This window comes from Pelophylax lessonae, assembly GCF_965119305.1.
Source record: "Pelophylax lessonae genome assembly, chromosome: 11".
Classification (NCBI taxonomy): domain Eukaryota; kingdom Metazoa; phylum Chordata; class Amphibia; order Anura; family Ranidae; genus Pelophylax; species Pelophylax lessonae.
This window is the reverse complement of record NC_138778.1, coordinates 160070214-160095080: the sequence shown is the minus strand read 5'-3', so window position 1 is coordinate 160095080 and position 24867 is coordinate 160070214. Positions and strand designations below refer to the sequence as shown.

General features: G+C 43.7%; 1 protein-coding gene across 1 annotated transcript in view; it reads right to left on the bottom strand.

Annotated features, from left to right (window-relative positions):
• Positions 1–24867, bottom strand: part of RAPGEFL1 (Rap guanine nucleotide exchange factor like 1) — a 137362-nt gene that overhangs the window by 13707 nt on the left and 98788 nt on the right. The window contains exons 7-10 of the mRNA XM_082271513.1: positions 21982–22079; positions 20032–20154; positions 2560–2738; positions 719–809 (exon numbers count right to left, since the gene is read on the bottom strand). Coding sequence (XP_082127639.1) covers positions 719–809; positions 2560–2738; positions 20032–20154; positions 21982–22079 — 491 coding nt within the window. The remainder of the gene's footprint in view (positions 1–718; positions 810–2559; positions 2739–20031; positions 20155–21981; positions 22080–24867) is intronic.

Here is a 24867-nt window from a genome sequence, read left to right as displayed (position 1 = left end):
TATATAGCCAGCTTAAAGTGTACCTAAAGAAAAAACTTTTACTTTTGGATAGAGTGGAGAGGGATTAGAACCCCTTTCAGTTTTTATGAACGTCTTTGCCCAGATATGGAGATTCATCCTCTCGATTTGTCCTCTTTTCCATTCTTACCAAAAGTTAAAGTAAATGAAAACCCCAAATTTTGGGTTGCCCCCAGAAAGAAAGTGGCCACTAGTTCTGCGAACCCTGGTGACAACCAAGGATTCTCCCACTTTGGAAGGAATTCCTCTTGATTCCTGTTTTGGCAATGGGATAGGAAGTAAAGGCAAATCTACCCAATGAGGACATCTATGGAAAAAAAAAAAAAACTGACGGGGGTTATAACCCTACCTTACTCTATACAAAATGAAAAATAACTGCCTTTAATTCTACTTGAAGTCTTTCCACAATCTGTGTGATATTATTGCTCTGTTCATTAGATCTGTAGAATGAGTTGAAAAACGCTGCAGGCATATATATTTATTTCATATTCAATAGACAGAAAATACAAAATACTTATTTTATATTAATGAACATAATAAATAAAATACAGCTATATATATATAGCTAAAATATATATATATATATATATATATATATATATATATATATATATATATATATTTTTTTTTTTTTTTTACACATTCCCTTTAAACATCCCTTTAGGGGAATAAATATTGAAAATCTGAATTTTATTTTTACCTCCCAGCTAACGCGTAGACGGCTTACTGCGCCATTGTCCAGTCCCATCACTATAGCAAAAAACGATAAGAGGTCCTGGTTCTGTTTACATCTGCAGAGGGGCAGTGAGGAAACAACAGAGGAGAACAGAGAGGGAGAAATATTTGGTGATGATTGTTTTATGGCAAGTCATAATAGATAAAATTATAAAGACAAAAACTCCATGGAGACCACTGTTAAGCTGGCCATACAGGATTCTTTTTTTTCCGTTCAAAAAAAACAAAAAAACAAAAAAACAAAAAAAAAAAGAAGAACAGATTCCCCCATCCAGACATTCAATGTGGATGGAGGAACCACTCCCACTGAGCTTTTGTATTCTGACAGCGGGGGAGCCGAATACAATGATCAGCGTTGCTGGCTATAGCCTGCGGCACTGATGATTTGGGATAAACCCGTCAGGCTGGTTGTACACTAGTTGATTGATAAATCGAATTGTATACAACTAGCTGACCCATACACAAAATTCTTCCCTGCTCAACCAGCCAAATTGTAATCCCTGTATGGCCAGCTTTACTAGATAGTGCAACCTGGCTCTTAAATTTGCAGTGAATTGGGCAGACCAGACAAATCCAGTATGTGACGAACAAATTGTGACCCTCCTTTTCTCCTAAATATGTGCATGCCGAATGATCTGATCAATGGAGGATTGACCAAGAGGAAACAATTACATGGTTGTGATTCTCCCAATCTGCAGGAGATAGGTTTTCACATTTCTGACCATTTTTAATCTTCTCTTCTGTATAGTCCAATGCACACTCTATACATCACTGTGTCTTTCATGCCCTGCCATATCCTTTAACGAGGACGGAGTCAAACAGCTATTTTGAAGCTGGGCATACATTATGCAAATTCCGTCCAGTTCCCAATGAACCGGACAAAATTTGCAGTATCCTTTGATTGAGCAATCAAAGGAACCTGTTTATGGCCTGCTTTAGCCTCTATCTCATGGCTTCTCAACCAGGGTTTAATGGAATCCTAGGGTTCCTCTAGACTCGAGGTTGCTAGAGCCAATCCTTCCCAATGACCATAAGTGTAAGGAACATTCTTTCCACAGACCATCACACTAATGTATCCTAAGTTGAATATATTGTAATAATTAGTAGGGGTATCTGAGACTAGAAAGTTGTTTTAAGGTTTCCTCCATGTTGAAAAGGTTGGGAAATGCTGTTCTATCCTCACCCTTGGTGAGTATTGCATAACTAATAATAGTTCAAAATTCCATGTCCAAAGGAGGTCTGAACCCCACTAATCAAAGCAAACTATAAATGAGGATATAGATACTGTGCATTGGCATAAGAAAACCATCATGGGAGCCATTGGAAAAGGTCATTTAAACTTTTGATCTTTGTCTTTCTAGCTGTTGCGGAGTTAAACATTTCTGTTTTTCTCATTTTCTGTTTTTCTTCTTTAGTAGGTAAATGGGAAATGTGGGTGAGAGCAAAACATGTATTATGTCCCTGGGATGGGGAGTAGAAATGGTATCACAGTGGTCGTATTAAGAAGGGAGGGAATTCTTACTTCTTCTCTATTGTTTATGTAATTTTGGTTAAAATGTGATGTGGATTAACAATTTTCATACATTGAAACTTTAATAAAATTATATTTGCAAAAAAAATAAAAAAATTCTGTTTGAACACACAATGAACTGATTTATACATTTAGGAGCTTTCACCCCTAAGAGCTGAATTCCCTTCTTCACTTGAAAGATAAAAGCTTATTGGTTCGTAGAACAACTGCTCTGGCTTTGCTTCTCTTACTTCATCACACTGACACACACTTGTCGTCTTGAGGTCACAACTCACATGGCTGCTGTCTTGATGAACTTCTTGAGAAGTTGAGTCCTCCTCGCTGGAGCCTCGCAGAGAAGGGTTTGCGTACTGACCCAGTGCTGTACTTCACTGCAGCGCTGCAGCAGGAGCTCCAGATTGGCCGTTTCTCGGCGCCCTCGCTCTACATGGAACACGTAATCTACAAACTCCAGCTGTGGAAATATAGGATTAAATTAAGTTACCATGCCCTCCCACAATTACAGATCTATTCTCCTAGTATTTATCATTTATAGGAGAATATATAATAAAAGAAAAATATCCACTTAACCAAAACTGGGATGCTATCAAAGGTTTATCTGCTAAAGATGTCCAATTTTAATTACACTTTTACATATCGGCTAAACTTCTCAGATTGTAATGGGGACATAATAGGCAGGTGTGTGATTGTCTACCAGTGCTTGTCTCTGAAATGTAAAAACAGATTACGAAGGGAGTAACAAAGCAACACAATTGCAGCACGTCCTGCTGTGAAACAACATGGGGTCTGACTAAATAATTTTCTAAACTGCCGAGCATCTTGAGTAACCTATAAAAACATTCCCAAGCAATTCATTGTAATGTGCATGTGTAAAACACAATGGAACGTGGAGGGCAATGGCAATATTGTTTTATTTAAACAAACATCTCAAAAATTGCAGAGAATGCCTAAACTCAAGTGGAAAGGATGCATACAGGATGACAATCTCGGTGTGCATATCCTAGCAGCTAGGATTCGGTCACCCCTTGTATGGCTGCATCAATAGGTTTATCTCACTGCACAGTTGCCATTTAGTTAAAGCATAGCTAGACCCGAGAAAAATAAAAAAAGTCAAATATTGCAGATAACTGGTCCTTAGATGTGGTGGCCGCTATATATATATATATATATATATATATATATATATATATATATATACAGTGGGTACGGAAAATATTCAGACCCCCTTAAATTTTTCACTCTTTGTTATATTGCAGCCATTTGCTAAAATCATTTAAGTTCATTCTTCTTCCTCATGAATGTACACATAGCACCCCATACTGACAGAAAAACACAGAATTGTTGACATTGTTGCAGATTTATTAAAAAAGAAAAACTGAAATATCACATGGTCCTAAGTATTCAGACCCTTTGCTGTGACACTCATATATTTAACTCAGGTGCTTTCCATTTCTTCTGATCATACTTGAGATGGTTCCACACCTTCATTTGAGTCCAGCTGTGTTTGATTATACTGATTGGACTTGATTAGGAAAGCCACACACCTGTCTATATAAGACCTTCCAGATCACAATGCATGTCAGAGCAAATGAGAATCATGAGGTCAAAGGAACTGCCTGAAGAGCTCAGAGACAGAATTGTGGCAAGGCACAGATCTGGCCAAGGTTACAAAAAGATTTCTGCTGCACTTAAGGTTCCTAAGAGCACAGTGGCCTCCATAATCCTCAAATGGAAGACGTTTGGGACGACCAGAACCCTTCCTAGAGCTGGCCATCCGGCCAAACTGAGCTATCGGGGGAGAAGAGCCTTGGTGAGAGAGGTAAAGAAGAACCCAAAGATCACTGTGGCTGAGCTCCAGAGATGCAGTCAGGAGATGGGAGAAAGTTGTAGAAAGTCAACCATCACTGCAGCCCTCCACCAGTCGGGGCTTTATGGCAGAGTGGCCCGACGGAAGCCTCTCCTCAGTGTAAGACACATGAAAGCCCGCATGGAGTTTGCTAAAAAAACACCTGAAGGACTCCAAGATGGTGAGAAATAAGATTCTCTGGTCTGATGAGACCAAAATAGAACTTTTTGGCTTTAATTCTAAGCAGTATGTGTGGAGAAAACCAGGCACTGCTCATCACCTGTCCAATACAGTCCCAACAGTGAAGCATGGTGGTGGCAGCATCATGCTGTGGGGGTGTTTTTCAGCTGCAGGGACAGGACGACTGGTTGCAATCGAGGGAAAGATGAATGCGGCCAAGTACAGGGATATCCTGGACAAAAACCTTCTCCAGAGTGCTCTGGACCTCAGACTGGGCCGAAGGTTTACCTTCCAACAAGACAATGACCCTAAGAACACAGCTAAAATAACGAAGGAGTGGCTTCACAACAACTCCGTGACTGTTCTTGAATGGCCCAGCCAGAGCCCTGACTTAAACCCAATTGAGCATCTCTGGAGAGACCTAAAAATGGCTGTCCACCAACGTTTACCATCCAACCTGACAGAACTGGAGAGGATCTGCAAGGAGGAATGGCAGAGGATCCCCAAATCCAGGTGTGAAAGACTTGTTGCATCTTTCCCAAAAAGACTCCTGGCTGTATTAGATCAAAAGGGGGCTTCTACTAAATACTGAGCAAAGGGTCTGAATACTTAGGACCATGTGATATTTCAGTTTTTCTTTTTTAATAAATCTGCAACAATGTGAACAATTCTGTGTTTTTCTGTCAGTATGGGGTGCTATGTGTACATTCATGAGGAAGAAGAATGAACTTAAAGGATTTTAGCAAATGGCTCCAATATAACAAAGAGTGAAAAATTTAAGGGGGTCTGAATACTTTCCGTACCCACTGTATATATATATATATATATATATATATATATATATATATATATATATTAGGCTTTATTCATTACTTTCAACAGTTGACCCTGCCAGTAAGACAGTTCCTCTCCTAGGATGACACTCAATGTAAAATAAAATGGAGGAACAGAATTGTTACCCTAAGACAAGAAGTGTGTTAGGACTACAGAATCGCTCTTCCTCTCCATAGCATAACATGTTCTGTAGAGATAGTTGGGAACAATACTAATGGATAAGAGTTAACATAGGAAGAGCAGAAGCAGAAACATCTCCTACCATCAATCAGTGCAGACCTGATGGGGAACCGCAACACCCAACTATGCATACAAGGAGCACTAGCTCCTCTTCACATTGTTGCTAGGATGAAGGCCGCTCGAGCAGACTAGTGTTCTTAAATGCTAAGATCCAAGCAGCATGAGCCGCTTGGAGTCCTAGCAACCAATAGTGCATATCTGTCCTGTATGCTTGTATGCACGTAAACGTTACAGAAATATTTACATGCATACAGTGCATGTGTGCACAAGCCCTTACGGTTCAACTCTCCATAATGTTAATAAAGACATGAAATAACATGGTAGGTGGGTTAAATAGGGTGGGGGAGGGGGCAGGATGGCAGTGAGCCGGGTAGAGCACAGGATAGTGCCTCAAGTGTACATGGTCCTCCACAGGAGACTGAAGATTAGTGATGATGCAAGCAGCAACAATTTAGTTGATTTTAACAACAAAGTTAATTTAGTTAGACCATGCAAAATCATAGTTTATATGGACAAAAGATTGCCTTTCTTTGGCTGATTTAAAAAGTCTGTTAGTCTCATTAAAAATGTTGCTTTTGAAAACAAAGGTGCAGTTGTCCTTTAAATTATGAATGGACAATGGTCAACTGCAAAAATGAAGAGGGGTTTGCCATAATTTGGGTGTTTCCTAGAATCCTTGCACTGGGAGCTGCAGGATCTTACAGCACCTAAACTCACTTGATTAAAGTAACCTGCAATACCCTCACAGCAGCTTGTGTCTATGAATATTACATGTGCAGAACAGATGTATGCACAAAGCAGCTGACACTTCAGTCCATACCCTTTTTCCTCCAGGCCATGGAGAGTCACATAGAAATATAACACGTCTGCTCCTGTTGTAATACTGTCTTCATTCCTGCTACTTAAAGCGGAACTAAACTGAAAAACGTAAAAAAACTGCGAGCAAGTGGGCTCTTTATTGAAGAAGAGACATGCTATGTCACTTCCTGCAAAAAAACAAACGGAGCTGCCTTTTGGCAATCTTCTTACCTGCCTGTTTAGGATACCTCCGTGCCAGAATAAATGTACTCTGATGCTCAATCATTATTATTATTATACAGGATTTATATAGCGCAGCGCTTACAGTTTGCGCAGCGCTTAACAAAATGAAAGCAGACATTACCGTTACAATACAATTTGGAACAAAAGGAATCAGAGGGCAATGGTTACTAGGGCCGGCTAATTAAGATGGCCACAAAAAGATATTGGGCACTGGTATTGGAGTGATGAGGGGTGAGTATATTGTGCAATGAATTAAATCAAAATATTAGCATTTTTAGAATGATATAAATCCTTTTCTTCCCATTGAAGGACACAGGAAATCATTAACAGTTGGGTTACGCTGCTGCCTACAGCAGCTTGGGATACCAGCAAACAGAAAAATGCCTTTTTGAGAAAGCAATATACAGGGCTAGAAAAAAGAGCAATAGGTTCCATGTGTTCCTAAAATGGCTCTGTGAAAGGTTTTGGTAGTAGATACCAAAATCATATTTTCTCCATCGTGAGACGCAGAGGGGTGGATTTTACTACAACTGAAGAGTGCAAAATCTGGTGCAGGTCTGCATAGAAACCAGCTTCCATTTTTTTTTTTTTTGTGAAAGCCTAATTTAACCCTAATTTAAAAGCGGATTGGCACAGATGCACCAGATTTTGCACTCTCCAGTTTTAGTAAATCAACCCCAGAGTTTCTGAAATATTTGGATGTCCAATGACAGTCGCAACACAGGGGTGGGCAACAGCGATTGACAGATACAAAGTACTGGAAGTAGTCTGGGGCACGCAGAGGTCCCTGAAGGACCAATGCCCAAATCAGAACCAAATGAGGAGAATCCTAGCAAGACAGGAGAACTGTCGCTACCAAGCCTTGCAGTACACATCATGATCTCTTACCAAATCATCAAATAAACCTCGAGACTTCAGAAAACCCTCAAGGATACCCCTTCAAAGTCAAACTGACTGAAAAGGGAGAAGGGTAAACAAATGACACCCACACAAGAGTAGACAAGAATTAGAGTTTTCCACAACCTGAACTTGGGTATAAGACATCACAAAAAAAAAATTATATTACACACACACATATATATATATATATATATATATATATATATATATATATATATATATATATATATACATACACACATATACATAAAACACCTGTCAACGTCCCTGGGCCTGACAAAGGAAATTCTCCAAATCTGTCTAACCTAGATCCAGAAAAAAATATGGTTCCAAGTATTATCAGGTCTGCCCTGATCTAGTGATGCCTCCTCGGCTGAGGAGTAAGGGGAAGAAATCTTAGTCATATCTTTTTTACCCGACTAAATCAAGAGGTATGAGGACACCAGCAAGTTCTTCCAGGGCAGGGGGAAAGAACCAATCTTTTAAACACCAAGCCATTGACAGGTCAGGTAGCATCAGGAACTTTTTGGTTCAGAGAAAGCATCTGGATGGCTAACCACAAATCCAGACACAAAAGGAAATGCTTAAAAGAACTGAGGGTCAATTGGAAAGGAGGGGGGCACATTGGGAGTGCATTCCTTTAGTACCCTACTAGACCCAAAAGACAGGAAGGGTGATCTTTTTCTGATAGATGAGGAAGGGTTTGGAAAAAAAAAGGAATCCATGCCCCACAGGCAGAGGACTTTTACTCTCTCCAATGTGAAACCACAGCAACCAACACTGACCACCTGAGAGGCCTGACCCGCGCAAAGCTTGCAGGCACTAGGTCCCTCCAAAGTGTTTGTGCAGTCACAGTCCAGAAATGGTTTGCTTTAAGAATATATTTTTCTCTTACTGAAATGTTATACATCTCATATCAATAGAGCAACTGGGGGTAAAATTTGGGCTTGAGCTCTGTAGACAAAAGGTATCTTAGCGTTAAAAATATGTAAAAAAAAAAAAAAAAAAAAAGGGAGTGTAGCACTTACCCTTGCCTAGAAATGTAAGTGGAAGTGGAACGGCAGGCAAACAACTGATTACAGGGGGGAAATACATATATGTTAATGGTTTTACCTGCCAGATATTTTTCATTCTGGTCAGTCTCTCTTGTGATGCACACTGCTCAGCTAGTCAGCAAGGTCAATGTGCTACTTCCAGTTTAACATTTTCTAGGCCAGATCCATGCCAACTAAAAGAGGGTTAAGATGCTAATACACTGACCAGGGAGAATAATAACATCTCATACATACACAACAGGAATATCAGACGAGTGATGGTCCATTTTTTATTTTTTTGCATGATAGTCTCATTTTGAAAAAGAAAAGGGTTCTCAACTTACGAATTCTCATACGACAGAATACAACTTTGGAGTGATGTCATGGTCTTAATGTATTCGTTTTGTATTTTCAGATGAAAACTGTACTGATTAAACGTAAATGTTTGTCCCTTCGGATAATTTTGGATGAACTGTTATGACTGCCTCTTGAAAGCTATGTACTAATGATCTGTATATAACGATTCAAAAGCGGCCTGAATTTCTGATCATGTGTACTAGGCTTAAGGAAAAAAAAGCCTGGTACACACTGAGTTTTTAGTCTGCTCTGGTTAGAACCACTGTACTAACTATGCAAAGTTAGTACAGCAATCTCCTTTGTGTTCTGACAGGGGGATGCCCACCCCCCACCACACCAGAACACTCCGATCAGTGCTCTCCACCATTCGCTGAGAGCGCTGAAAGGGATCCGGATGACTACAGGTTTTCCAGAATGCCTGTTCATCAGAACCCGGCCAAACAGCTTAGTTTAGAAATTGTATGTAAATCATAGGATTGACTGTACAGAATTACAAAGCTTATGGTGACTAAAAAACAGCAAGGGTCCTTTCACACGGCCGCTCCTATTTTTTTGCGGATGATTTGCGGACATAATGTAAGTGAATGGCACTGCGGATGTCAGCGGAATACCATCCGCTGACATCCGATTTTCCTCCTTTCAGTTCTGTTCCGTTTTTTGGAACGGAACAGAACCCCATTTTTCCATCCGTGTAAAAAACGGAAAGGAAGGAAAATCGGATGTCAGCGGTGTCATCCGCTGACATCCGCAGTGCCATATACTTACATTAGGTCCGCATATCATCCGCAAACGGATGGGATGATATGCGGGCACACGGAGCGGATGACAGAAATGTCATCCGCTCCGTGGAAAAAAAAAAAAAAAAAAGTCCCGCAGCGGACCTTTCACACGGAGCGGCCGTGTGAAAGGAGCCCAAGTGTGTATTTAGCTGCTTGCCTGGAGTTTAGAGTTAAATATTCACCAGCAAAATTTAATATCTGACTTGATAGATCCAAAAGCATGGTGGTGAGAAATTTGCTACACTAAGCGGATATACGCTATACTAGCAATGTTCTGAAGATCTTTGGTAACATGATAATATCAATCAGTGGCTCTATTTGTCAATTCTTAATAGCTTAGGTGAGATTTATACAAGATTTAACATGTAATGAGATACCTTGGATGAACGCTGCTTTGGGCAAATTTATTCTTGCGAATACCAAGAGATTGAAGTTCTAGACATTGGCTGAAACAAGTTATTTCTTAAAATAGTCGAGCATACAATTACTTTCATAGTTTCAGCCAAACTCTAAAGAGCACCTGTCACCTACACATGGCCAAATCATCATCAGTAGATTATATTATATATATATATATATATATATATATATATATATATATATATATATAAATAAATAAATAAAAGTATGCCTTGACTTACCACCTAATGTGTATAGGGAAAAGTACTCTTTACTGTGGAACATGTTACAGCAACACATTGGTGTGAGAGTCCTAAACAAAACCCGTGCTTAAAGAAATATGTAGGTTGCCATTGCAGACTTCTATCTGAAAATGCAAGTTTCCTGGCTGCCTTGCTTTAGAGCTTTCTGAGTCCCTGCAAAAACATGCAAACCAGGAGATCTGATGCTGCATTTTTGCTCAGGCCAGTCACTCAAAAGGTGGGTCGGTAAAGGGGTCTAAATAGGTCTGTTATAACAGAGGTGTAACTAGAACCTTCAGGGCCCCGCTGCAAGAAACCATGAAGGGCCCCCCTGGCCCCCAGCTGGGACCCTTCCCACTGATCCCGGCCCTTTACTCCCATCACGGGACCCTTAATTATGGTCCCACAGTGGGCCCCCTTCCTGCCATCTTTGGGTCCCACCAAGGTAGCGGAACGTGCAAGTGTGACCCCGTCAGTTCTGCCTCTGGTGTCAGTCGTTTTTTTTATTTTTTTTATTTTTTTTATTATTTACTTACCATTTTAATTTTATTTATTTACAATGTTTAACATTGTTTAGTAGCCCCGACTGGGGGGGCTTTGGTGAAATATCAGATGTCTAAACAGACCTCTGATGTTTCACCTTTGAGACAGAGAAAAAAGGTGTGTGTGTGGGGGGTACACCTCAACCTCCATCTCTGCAGCCTTAGCAGAACAGAATGAGAGAATAGGAATAGCTCTGTACAGAGCTTCCCGTTCATTCATAAAATGAAACATAGTAAACACAATTTACTATGCCTCAGCTTTCAATGAAAATAAAAAACAGAGCCAGTGATTGTTACTGATCACAGACTACAGTATTCATTAACGCAAGGAAGGGGCTGGTAAATGACATTTACCCAGCTCCTTCCCTGCTCTCCATCCTGACAGTATCCCCCGCAGCAGCTGGCGGGAGGGGGAAAACCTCCAGCGCTGTGGAAGGGGACAAAGGGGGGCCAAGGGAGCATACAGGGGCCTGGGGCAGCAGGATGGGATTAGGGAGGTGGCGGAGGCAGCATGTAGAGCAACCAATGCTCTCCATTTCCTTCCTGCAGCCGCTGAATGTCTGCGGGAGGGAGAGGAGGAGAAGCGGGCATTCAGCGGCTGCATGGAGGGAATCGGTCCCTCCACATGCCGCTGTCCCTCCTAGCCAGATGTTCAGGGGGGGCGCATGGGGCGGGGTCTTAATCACGACCCCTGTATGTACATCCCTGTCTAATAACAGGTTTTCTGTAAACATGAAAATGTCAGATTTGTTGTACATCATGCAGTCATATGTTGTGTAAAGGTGCCTACAGGGATAACGTGATCTTCTCAGGGCTGGATCAGGAAAGCGACTGAATGTCTTTATTCATGGCTCAATCATTCTCGGACACCTTTTGGATAATCCCTATGAAGAATTGATCAGCTGGGCTTGACATTCCCCTTGCCATAAAATCTACAGCTAGGTGTCTTTCTGCTCAACCATAGGAATAAACATGAACATATGGTCCATCTAGGCATGCATCTTTATGGGAAGATATTCTATTTAGAAAGATCTTTGGCAGTCTGATCATGCATAAATGACTGCAACTGGATAGCAATCAGTGACTGAAGTTTGCTCGACGAAACCTGCAGCTATCATTAAAGCTGGTCATGCACTAGTTGAATCATGTTAAAAAAATTGTGGTTTTAAGTACATTTTCTTGATTTTCTAACATTATTGGTGTCAAATCGATGTTTGTTTTTGACTGCAGTGTCAAGAAAAATTGAAGGAACAGGATGAAAAATTATTCTCAAACAAGCGGTTTTCTAATAGTGAATGTGATTTTTATTACTAAAGTCCATTCATTCCAAAATTGAATGTTAAAAAAGGAAACTTGTTCGTTCTGGTATCTTAAGAGAAACATTTTCGTGCTTGTCGCTTCTGATATTTTCACATGAACCGTTGTGATCCGCTCTCGAAAGCTTTGTACTAATGAATAGATTACCGGACAACTGCTCCAAATGCGTTTTTTCCCCCCCTGCATAGATTTACAGCAGCATTTATTAGCGTGCATCCCATCCAATAGGACTCATTACTCTCCCACCCAAACCACCAAAGTCTGTCCCTGATTACTCCCCACTTCTGAGAAGCCTCACCCTTTTAGGGCCTAACCCCATAAAGTTGGAACTGCTGCGTGTTATGAAATCACAGAAGGCCACTTATCTTGAAACACAGGGGTGTGACTCACCTTGCCTTTCAATTCACTGATTACCCCTTAGCTGCTACACAATGACGCCTGTGACAAAATCCCTGGTTAGTCACTCGAGTTCAGTGTTCTTTAGTTATTGTGCTGGAAAATCTGTAGATCCCACATACTGTGTTCTGTCTGACACATCCCCTCACTATAAATAGGCCAATAACATGTTACTTGCTGAACATGGTGTTTAACAGGGTAAAAGGCAGTTCCTGAGGTAATCAGAGGCTTGTCTTATCACGAGATTAGATTTACCACAAACGTTTTCTTTCCTCTTCTTAAACCAGGTTATTTGCTGTGCCTCACCTTATTTCTCACGCATGTTAATACCTGATTTTTCACATTTCTAGGGGCCTGTCCTCTGTTCAACCGTAACTAGGCCTAAAGCCTGGGACACACGACCTGAATGTCGGGACACATTTGCTGGTTCAAAAAAAAAAAAAAAAAAAAAACGGCCGTCATTTGACCTGTGCCCTTTGGTCAGCTTCTGTCGGACGAGCTTTGTGGAAAATCAGCAGCTGACCAACTGCGGATCAGTGAATTCAGCCAATGGCACAGAGCACTGATCAGGGCGTTCTTGCAGGGGGGCCGTCCCTCTGTCAGAACACAACAGCTCATCGGGGAGATTGCTGTACTAATGTCAGAATGTTAGTGTGTACCAGCTTTTAGCCTCACTGATCATGTCTCATATGTGCGGCCATGGTTTACAGCATGGGGTCCTGTGCGTTTCTCTTCACTGGTTTAGGTGCGATTCAAGTGAGAATTTTTGCCTGAATTTACACCTGACCCGGACCCAAAAATGCACAGGACCCTTTTGAAATCCAGACCGTGGCCGCCCCAGACATGTGTGAACTGACTCCATTGAGGCCCAGTCACACACGCATGTCCTGCGAATTGGATGCGGGAAAACCCGCATCCAGTTTGCACATATGTGAACCCAGTCTATTGATCATTGATCAACTCTGTTTTAAATTATAGCGATACTAAACCCAAAAATGTAATATATTGCAACTTCCTAATCCATAAAGCGGAACGAAACCAAAATCGCATTAAAGAGTTCTACCCAAAAGTGGAACCTCCACTTATCTGATCCCCCCCCCCCCCTGCAGTGCCACATTTGGCCCCTTTGGGGGGAGAGGGTACCTGTGTTTGATAGGTACCCTGTCCCCACTTCCATCAGACCTCGCTACGACGAGGCACGTCACCAGTTCGGCCCCCCTCTTCCTTCCCCTGCTGCCGGGCCAGTGAAAGCACAGCGTGCTTCGCAAATGCGCAGTAGGAAACCGGCTGCCGGATTCCCTTACTGGCAATGGTGGGGTGCCCACATCGCTGGATTCAAGGACAGGCAATAGTCCTTATTTTAAAAGTCAGCAGCTACAGTAATTTTTGGAGGGGGAAAACAGTCACATTCCAGGCACTCTGTGAATTATAACTGTCACATTTGCTTGTGCTCTCCTCTGACCTTTTAAGCTATCAAATGGTTGTGTCATAACTGACGATATGTGAAGGGTGCTAAGATGGCTGCTTCCTTGGCTGTAAAGGATAAGAAGGTTTAGTTCTACTTTAAATGTGATGGCTTTATTTTTTGTTCCTTTGTTATTTATTTTCAGCTGGTGATCCAGCCACTAACACTCCCTGTCTTAGAGTGTCTTCATTAAATGGCGAAGCTATGGAGACACCCTTGGGCAGCAGCAGTCAGTCTGGGTAGAGGATAGTGTTAGATGATTTGCAAATTTAGATGGACTTGACAAATTAAAGTGGCAATAAATCCAGAAAACGTATGTGGTAAGGACACTCAACCGAACCTGAGTGTTGGGGCCTAGCAAGCAGTGCCGCATCATAGGAGAACACCATATTTCCTTGTACCTGCAAGTACCAGGTATTAGGTCCAATGAATGAAAGAAAACCTGGGAGCAAAGAAAAGATGAGGCGGAAGATGCGCGGACAATAGGCCTGAACCAACGTCTGAGTGATCCATCTGGAAATGGTCGCAGAAGCGGACAACCCTTTTTTAGGTCAGTCTGTGAACACAAATAGAGAATCTGACTTTCTAAAAGACTCCATCGCTGCCAGGTACTCCCTAATTGCCCGGACCACATCCAAGGCATGCAAGGCAATTTCCTTCTGATGTTTTGCCTGGGACACAGGGAAGGCAACACAATGCCTTCATTTAAATGACAGTCAGAGACCACCTTAGGAAGGAATGATGGACAGAGCACCACCTTATCCTTGTGAATCACCAATAAGATGAATGACGGGATAAAGCCACCAGTTCCGACAGCCTGCACACAGAGGTGATATTCACCAAAAAAGGCCACCTTCTGGGGCAGCGCAAGCAGGGAAACCGTCTGAATATTTTCAAAGGGAGGCTTCTGTAGAGCTGAAAGCACCACATTAAGATCCCAGGGCCGCAACGGAGCCCACACTGAAGGAACCAAATGTCGGACGCCCTGAAGAAAGGTACATGCCAGGGAGTGTGAGGCCAAAGGTTGTTGGAAAAAGACCGCCAAAGCCGAAACCTGGCTCTTGATGGTACTCGAGGCTAATTTCTGTTCAACCCCCCGTTGAAGGAAGGTTAAGAGCCGATCCCCTGAAGAGGATGAACCCCAAGGGATTCACACCACGCAATGTACAATGGTAGATCTTCCTAGAAATAGATTTTCTAGCTATCAACTGCGTAGGAATCACAGACTCAAACAAACCTCCATCCTTCAGCACCCGGCGTTCCAACAGCCAAGCCATCGACTGTAAAGCAGGATGGAAGATTAGTCCTTGGGACAGCAGATCCTCCCTGAGAGGAAGTCCCCAAGGAGCATCGGCGACCAGGCATAGCCGATCGGCATACCAAGACCGGCGAGGTCAGTCTGGTGGACGGAATCCCTTCTGCTTTGATCCTGCAAAGGAGTCGTGGCAGAAATTTGAGAGGGCTGGAACAAAATCGGTCAGCCCACCTTAGAATGCCGGCTACATACCGAGCTGCCAGGACACTACTTGTGCCCCCTTGGTGAAAGACATAGACCACGTGGCATTATCCAAATGAGTTTGTGCCAGACACCCCTGAAGATGAATTATCCAATGAGCTAGACAAAGGCTGATGGCTTGGATTTCCAGAACATAAATCTGCAGTCTGGACTCTGCCAGAGTCCAGACCCCCTGAGCACATGTGTGCTAAAGGACACCTTCTCACACGGACAGGCTGGCATCCGTGGTGACAACCGTCCAGTACAAGGGGAGAAAGGATTTTCTCTGACATGCCAGAGAACGAAGCCACCTCTAGAGACCGTGGATCCTTGTCCCATTTCACCAGAATCTCTGTCGCAGAGATCTTGTGTGGAACTGTGCAAACAGACCACCTCGAGGGTGGACACCATCAGGCCCAGCACCCGCATGCAAGCCCGGAGGGATGACTGTCTGCTGAACAACAAAAGCTGAATTGCCTCATGCATGTCTGGAGTTTTTCCAGAGGAAGAAACACGCTGGCTGAGGCCGAGTCCAAAGTCAGACCCAGATGGTCTAGTTTTGGTGGAAAGAACCAAAAGAAGACTCCTGAAGGTTCAGAATTAGTGCTGCAACGATGCGTCGACGTAATAGATTACGTAGACTACAGAAATACGTCGACGTGTGAAAGGCGTCGACGCGTCACATGTGACCTCACATGCCCCCTGCTCATGCCGGCCGTTCTCCTCCTCCTCCTGCAACCCCTTGCTGCAACCCCTGCTGTGAGAAGATCCACAAAGTACGCCATGCTGCTGGTGATGGCAGAGAGCCGTTTCCAGCAGTAATAACTTGCAGCTTAGAGAAAGATTCATACAATACTGTGCAGGCTGATGGACCTGTCTGTAGGTTCAACTGAGAAAGGTTTTTCTTAGTTTCTGTTATAACATTTTGTAAATAAGGAATTCATCTTTCTCCTTCACTGATGGGCACTGATAGGCTTTAACCCGCTCTCAAGTATATGCACACTATAGAGCTTTACCCTGCTCTCCTCTCATATAATAAAGTACACTATAGATCTGTGCCAGCAGCTTTGCTTGTATGCTATTTCACTCATATAATTTTATCTTTAGCGTAGAAATTTTTCCCTTTTTACATTTTATTTTTGCCACTTCATTTTTGTATACTGTAAAAACTTCAACCACATTGAAGTATTTTTTGGAAAAAATTTAACAAAAGTAGAAATATTATATTAGAAGTTGTACGTATCATTTTTTGTAGTTATTCAAAGGATTAATTAGCTAATCAAAAAAAGAACACTCAATTAAGCAAAAAAAATAAAATAAAAATAATCGTTAGATTAGTCGACAGACAAAATAATTGTTAGTTGCAGCCCTATTCAGAATCCAACCAAACTCCCTCAGAGTTCGCAGAGCAATCTCCAGTTGTCCATCAGAGCAGTCAAACTCCGCTCGCAAAAGATGATCGTCCAGGTACCCCAGAGTACCGCGATCCCCTGCTGACTCAAACAATGCCAGCACCAGGGACAACACTTTTGTGAAGATCGGAGGAGCGGAGGCGAGACCAAAGGTCCATGCCACAACTTGATAATGCTCCTCGCCCACGGCAAAACAGCGAAATCGACATTGGCCAGCACATATTAGAACGTGCAGGTAGGCATCCTTGATGTCGATAGAAGCGAGACGAAATCCCCCTGATGTAGGGACACCACCAACATGTGAATGGACTCCACGCGGAAATTCTGTACTCGCACAAGCAGTTTAGCGCCTTGAGGTCCAGAATTGGATGTACCTTGCCTTCCTTTCTGGGAACTGTAAAGAGGTAAGAGTAAAAACCCCTTGAAGGAACAAGTCTTTCACTACCCCAAAGAGACCCGTAAGTGATCTGGGGACAACTGCAGGTTGGAATGGAAGAACCTTTCCAGGGGATAAGACTAAACTCGATCCCATAGCCTCACCGAATAACTTCATGGACCCACGTGTCCTATACCAGGGAGGTCCATGGATCTGGAAACCCCCCCCACTCCAGATATGGATGAGGGCGCCTCTTCATGCAGAGGCAGCCTTGACCGCAGGTCTGGAAGAGCCCGCTCATGGTTTGCCAGACCAGGTCCACTTGGAACCTCTGGTGGAGGCCCTGACTTTTGAACCCTTGTTTTAAGACCCTGAAGGACGAAAAAAAACCTCTTATGAGCTCAGGAGAGTGGCCTACGTCTACGACGGGGCTCCTTGCCCTTGGTCGCCTGGGGGGCGGAAGAAGAGTACTCTTCCCCCCTGTGAGACCTTTAACAATGCCATCCAAAGAAGCTCCAAACAGGCAATCCCCTACAAGGGGGAGATCAGATAAGGCCTTCTTAGAAGTCTGGTCTGCAGACAAGTATTTCAGCCAGATAATATGCCGAAGGACCACTGCTGATACAGACAGCCTAGAATTTAAAAGGAGCCGCAGCCAAAGAAGCATCACAAATAAACTGTAGCCCCTGGACCAACTGATTCGCCAGCTCCACAAGACAGAGGGAAGCGGATTCCCCTCCAGGTCCCAGCGTAAAAGTTAGCCCACTCGGTCAGATCTTGCTACACTAGGGCAATAGTAAATACCGGCCTAAGTGCCAAACCAACCAAAGCAAACATATGGCGGGCCAGAGCCTCTGCCCTCCTATCTGCTGGTTATTTAAAGGCTGGGGACTCCTCACCTGGAATGAAGGTAGCTTAATTTAACCTGGAAACCGACAAGTCCACTACAGGTGGGACCGTCCACCTTTAAGACGCAGTTAATTCTCATAAGGACACCGCAAGCAAAAAGCGCTTCAGAACTCCACTGTTTTGTGACAATATTATCAAAGTAAGTAGAAGAGGAAACACCCTTGCCGCTTAGGAGGGCATGTGGGTGCCAAAAGGTACCAGCGCCTCCGACGCAGCATCAGCCGCAACCTCCATTTTTAAAGTGTCACGCACTGACACAAACAGTGCATCCACCAACGCCTTTTCATGCGCGGCTAGAGGAGCAGAGGAATCATCCTCACTATCTGAGCACTCAGGGTGCATGGACGCAGACCCAGTAGTGTCGCTATATACTAAGCTCACCCAGAAAACATATCAGGGGAGGTCGCCAACTGCGATCCCGCAAAGGGGGCATGGACCAAGGGCCCACGAAAAAGCCACCTACTGGAACCAACAAAAAACCATGGGGGGGGGGGGTCCCGTCCGAGCCCTCCATAGAGGGCATAATAGGAAATAACCCTCTTAAAAGGGGGCTGTCTTCCAAGGGAGGCTCCAAGCTGACCACATAGCCTAGCAGGCCGCAAGCTGCAGCCAAAACATTTGTGGAGGCCCAGCCGAAAGTGCACGAATCCCAGACTGGCAGATGCTCAAAGGAAGAGTGGGGGCTTCCGTTAAACGCACTGGGGATGCCCCCCCCAACGGAAGGCCCTGACTCGGCCACATGCCACGCCCTAAAGTTTTGTGGGTGCCCAGCCGCTTGGACGTGAGCCCCAACGGAGCTGATCACCCAGGGGCAGCGGAGGGGAGGGCGGATGCCCAAACGGGAGGCAGTGGCTTCAGCCACCTTCACAGGGGCTGCCTAACGTAGTTTTGGACTAAAAGGCCAGAAAGCCGCGGCCTAAATTATTGTCCAGATCCGGATCCGTACCCGCGGATGTTAAACTATCCACTCCCCCAGCCCAACAACCGCCTCAGGGAGCCCAGAGAACATCCCTACCCCAGTCACCAGGGTGGCAGAGAAACCTACTGAACCCCCTGTTGCGCACCAGGAAAAACCCAGCCAGCAGCAACTCCAACCAGCCCCCCTAAGGAGCATGTGGCAACAGCCAGCTCATAACCTCACCCAGGGAGGGGGGCCAAAAGACCCACAGTGACCACCGAAAGTTTAGAGGGGCTGGGGGGAAGGAGGGTAACCTGGGGGTCCTGCCGTCCCAGAGAGGGGCTCAGGTCCACCCCAAAACCCTCCAGGAGTAGAAGGGGGACATCTACGTACCATACCAGGAACAGGGTGGGCAACGCTCAGACAGACCACCACTCCATTGTTATGTGGGTGCTGCCGACAAGGAGAAACGTTGTGACTCAGGCCGGGGCAAGGTCGTATTGCGAGACGTTTAACTCACAGGCCAGCCCCAGTCCAGTGGGGCTAGGTCTCGGCCGACCTAGCGCGGATCTGCAGTCTATATGCCTTAGCTGGCCAGACTGGGGGGAACCATCTGGATCTAGATTATCCAGTCCATCGCCCAGTCCCTGCAATTGATTGTAGATTCTCACAGGAACAAAAAATCAAAAGGATAGGAAAAAATTCCATAAAAAATAAATAAATAAATAAATTGCCAGAACCAGGGATCCCAGTAAAGAGTGCCTATAGCGGAGAGTGGGTGTATATCCCCTGGGACTGCCCATAGGCTTAGTCAAGCTTTTTCCTGCCTAGTGTTCTACTCCTGTCGGGGGCAGTATAACCCAATGGTTAAGAGGAATCAGGAGCTTTGTCAGTCAATGAACGAAAGGGAAATACAGGGCTACAAGTTTATAGTTTCAAAACGGATTAGTGTCTGGATGTTTTAAAAGTGTCAGTTTCAACCAGCAGGTGTATACTGGCTTACAAAGAATGATGCAATTGCAAGCACTTGCCAGCAAAATTCAATCAGTTCTAAAACAGTGCCTAATTCTGTCCAACTGACTTACCTCATGCACACAGCTGAATAGTTCCCAATGAAAAGCACTCAGGTGATTGGCTAGATCTTCTGCCTCTATTCGATGAATATGAGAATCCTCAGGAGGCAGCTGAACCTCTTCTGGCAAGGGAACCTAAGAGAGAATGATGCGTTTGTATTTACATGCTGCCAACATTAGGGGGTCCTACAAAGACATTTCCTAAAATATGCCACAAGTTTGCTGCTATCTGTTCAGCAGCATCAAAGGCATAATCCTTTCTGTCACATTCATTTTTAGAGATAATCAAGAAGGGAATGCTGTACTTGGATACCTTTGCCTAGCCACTTACAGTTAGCAGGCTTACCATCAGTGGCAAGCTGCAGCTGTACACCAATCAATGATTTTTATATATGGCCTTGAATTCTCTCCAAATATGGATTCATCTTGCCAGAACTAAGTCTTCGTTTCCACTGGTGGTTGGGGGCTGGGCTGCATTTTTACAGTCCCCTCAACCACTCTCCCTTAAACTGCAAAAGGCAGCAGATGGGGGTGTACATATACTGTGCCTGCGATGCTTTCCAAAATGTATCACTGTCTTGCTTGCTGGGCAGTCCCCCTTTAACTAAATGGAACCATTGTGCAATGCATGCGGTTGTGGCACAGTTGTATAGGTTTTTAGGGGTTAAAACAGGTGGTGAGGAGGATACATAATTTTTTCACAGCCTGCCAATCAAACTCTGAAGATCCAATGTGAACTCCTCTTTACAGAGCAACACAAGTGTACATGAGCCCTTAGTCTTCACTGCCCATTTGAGGTTTTTGCATTTGACAGATTAATCATAGGAGTTAGGGCTTCACATCAAAATAAGGTGGGGGTTTTATCCTGAATCGGAGAGAAGCTTCTCTGAATACCTCTCTTACCTGCTTTTGGTAGGTTATTGTCAATTTACATACTTAAGCTGACCATAGACGGTTGAAATCTCAGCTGGTTCAGCAGGAACTGACCGAGATTTGGACCATATTTGGGCAGGCGAATTGTACCAGAGTTGATTGATGGATCAACTTGGGTAGTACCAGCCTGTTGAATTTTACACACGATCAATGCTAGCAGCTGTTATAGCAACACAATAACACAATGGTTCAGCAGGAGGGATTCCCCCATCGGAATTGAGTGGCTCCATCTATGGTCGGCCTTACAATCAATATTTTGCTGTGATCCGCTGTTCCTTGAATCACCACAAACATATTTTCTGACCTAATCGGGAGCCTGCTGTCTCTTCCAGGTTCAGGCAGCTGGTCCCCTGATGATGCACTATCGGGACGCCCTCCTCCAGTTTCCATCTACCTCCAGCCCTGTGTAGAAGCTCTAAAGCCTCCTGAGATATGTGCATATCCCAGGAGGCACAAGAAGCAGAGGCACATTATTCTCGCTTAGGTAAGTATGGAGACAGAGTTTAAAAAAATAAGCAAAAAAAGAGAAAAAAAAGGTTCGCTTTTCACCATTGTGTAGGACACAGGAATCCAGTGAAGGAAAGTCAATCATGTGAGTGAAGGTCCTCTTTAAAACCCTAAGTCCAGGCTCTCCGATGACAACAGAGCCACTCACTGCCTCAATACACAGTGAGGCCATGACCACCTGCACTCACATTCCTTGCTCTTCTGGATTGAGTGCCCCTGGACATCATTCAACCCGAAAACTTGAGGGCATTTTGAACAAAGAAGAGGTTCTGCAGAGAACAGCTCTAGATTAAATGTGAGTACTGCAACTTGAGCTCTTTTCTTTTTCTTTAATACCTTAAGCAGTACATTTTAAAAAAAATAATTTAGCCTGCAGTTGGGCTTTAAAAGGTGCCTGAACTAAAACACTACTGCTAACAGGTTTTAGGCCAGGTTCATTTAAAGCTATTTTCAGAGGTTTGCTGGATTCAAATTACAAACATGAATAAAATAAGTATATGAGAGAGAAAAATAGTTTCTTACCAAAGAGCAAAACTCCTCCCGATTGCATGCAAACAAGTGACTGTTAATGCCCAAAGTGGTAAAGATGCAACCATCATCCGGCTTCAGGAGAACCTTGTCTGTAGACAAGAGAGGAAGAGACTGAGCATAGAAAATATTACAAACCCCAGATTGTAACTCAAAGCTACTACAGAAAAATTACAAATTGTTCGTTTTTAAGGGTTAAGCCAACCCAAAGATATTATTTGATATAAAGGTTAACACTCGCTTTATGTATCTCTCAGGAATTTACTGAGGCAAGATCTCTGCCACATGCTGCAGCCATATGGCCGCCACTATATCTTGCATTTCCCACTCTATAATAGCTATTGTAGCGGCAGAATCAGGTGTAGAGATCTCTGTGAAATGCAAAGAAGTTGTTCCCGGCCACAAATAAAAGGCACTGAGGCAGCCCAGTACTAGACTAAATTATTAGCACATTTTCCTAATAGAGCCTGCTCTTCTCGCTGTTCTCTACCCCATTCCATTGTGCGAATAGCAAATTTGTACTGAAACTGATAAAAAGTACACAAAGAGGTCTGTAGGTTTTCTGAAACTATGAGCTACAGATGGAAGTGTGAAGGTTTTCATAATTCCTGTCCAGTAATCCCATTTAGGAATACTGGAAACAGTTGCAGATAATCCTTCTTTAACCTGAAATGGCTGCCAACACAGAACAGTAAAGGATGTGTAGAGTAAAGGCGCTGGATTCCAGGTAGATTAAAGCTGGCCATTGATGGTTTAAATCTCGGCCGGTTGAGCAGGGACTGTCCAAGATTCAAACCATCTATGGGCAGGCTGGTTGTACCAAAGTGGATCGAATGTGTCAGCAGGGATGGCCCCCCCATGCTCCCCCTGCCTAGAGAACACAACAGCTCCATGGGAGGGATTCCCCTCCATTAACAGTAACGCTGTTACAGTGTTGATGGGGGAATCGGTTGATTTTCTTTCCTGTAACCCGTGGTTGCAGGAAAGAAGTTTGCACCATCTATGGCCTGCCTCTCACTCTGCAATGTGGAATGTATAAGGCGGAGTGCATTGACTCATTAGGGAGCTTCCTAAGATGCCTTGACTTGGTTAATGCTGTTGGAAAAAAGGAAGAGCTACAGTAAACATGAAACGTCCAAATGGTTTATTTGTGTTTTCTACGGAATACAAACAAAACCCACACATTTTGGGAGCTCCAGGGGTCCCCCTTCATCAGGGTTCTGTAAACAGAGAGAAATTAATAAGGTGAAAATTTCTCCGGGATAATGCCACAATACCAGATAGTTGATGTAAGGGTTAGAGCAAACTTTTGGTGTAAACAGAGATTCATTTGCTGGAAGGTTTTCAAAAGGCGGCCTTTTTTGTGTCCATGACCTTGGTTTAAAGTGTAGCAACACCCACGTTCACACTGAATGCGGCTTTAAAATTGAGCTACTTAAGTGGGATATCAAAGCTGCCTGCCGGTCAGTGCAATTTAATTTGCAGCTTGCCGACATCTGTGCGACTTCATGCACAGATGTCTATGCAAATCGCACATGAAATCACCAAAAATAGTACAGGAATAAATTTCAAATCGCTGAAAGTTGGAGTTTGAACGGTTCCATAGGCACAAATAGGGTGCGACTTGTCATGCGACTTTAACCACTCGCCGTCTGCTCACTAGAGCTCTACTGCGGCAAAGTGGTTCGTTATCGTCTGGCGACGTAGACCTACGTCGCCAGACACTCCCCTTTCTCGGCGGTGCGCGCCCGCCGCCGGAGGCTCACTCCCGCTGTATTCAGTCACAGCGGGAGTCGGGCCAGGCGAGGAGCAGCGGCGATTGCCGCTGCTCTTCCCCGATCGTCGTGGAGTCGAGTGTGGAGATCCGCCCGCTTGTGTAAACACATGCGAGCGGATCTCCTAAGTGACAGGCAGGGTCAGATTGCAGGGTTTAGCATAGCTGAACATGTGATCTGTCCCTGTGTCACTCAGTCACCTCCCCCCACACACGTTAGTAAGCACCAGGCATACATTAACCCATTGATCACCAATAAAAATTAACCCCTTCCCTGCCAGTGTCATTTTTGCAGTAACAATGCATATATATAGCACTGATTACTGCAGTAATGTCACTGGTACCGCCAAAAGTGTCAAAAATGTCAGTCAAGGGTCCGATCTGTCCGCCGCAATGTCGCAGTCCCGCAAAAAAAAAAAAAAAAAAAAAAAAAAATCGCCGCCATTACTCGTTAAAAAATAAAAAAACACCAAAAATGACAGAAATCTTTCCCTTAGTTAGTAAATGCAATAACTTTTGCGCAAACCAATCAAAATACGTTTATTGTGATTTTTTTTAACAAACATAGGTAGCAGAAAACAAATTGGCCAAAAACTTAAAAAAATTTTGATTTTTACATTTTTTTGGGGGGAATTTCATATAAAAAAATTTGAAAAATATTTTTTTATAATTTACGCAATTTTTTTGTTTATAGCGCAAAAAGTAAAAAAAATCGCACAGGTGATCAAATACCACCAAAAGAAAGCTCTGTTTGTGGGAAAAAAGGACCTAAATTTCGTTTGGGTACGGCGTCGCACGACCGCGCAATTGTCAGTTAAAGTCGCACAGTGCCGAATCGCAAAAAGTGGCCTGGACGTAAGACAGCAAAATCCTCCGGTGGTAAAGTGGTTAAACAGTCAAACCGCATGACAAACCGAACTGGTGTTAAAGGGGCTTACTCGCTTCCCTTTCTTCCAGTACGGTCATAGGATGAGGGAAAAGTGAGCAAACCAAATTGAAACACAGGGTGTCCTCTTCTCACTCCTGGTGATTTAACAGAGCAAAGAAAAGGTGAATACTTTGCTACTACGAAGGGGAGTAAATTGTTAAATTCTATATTTGACAAT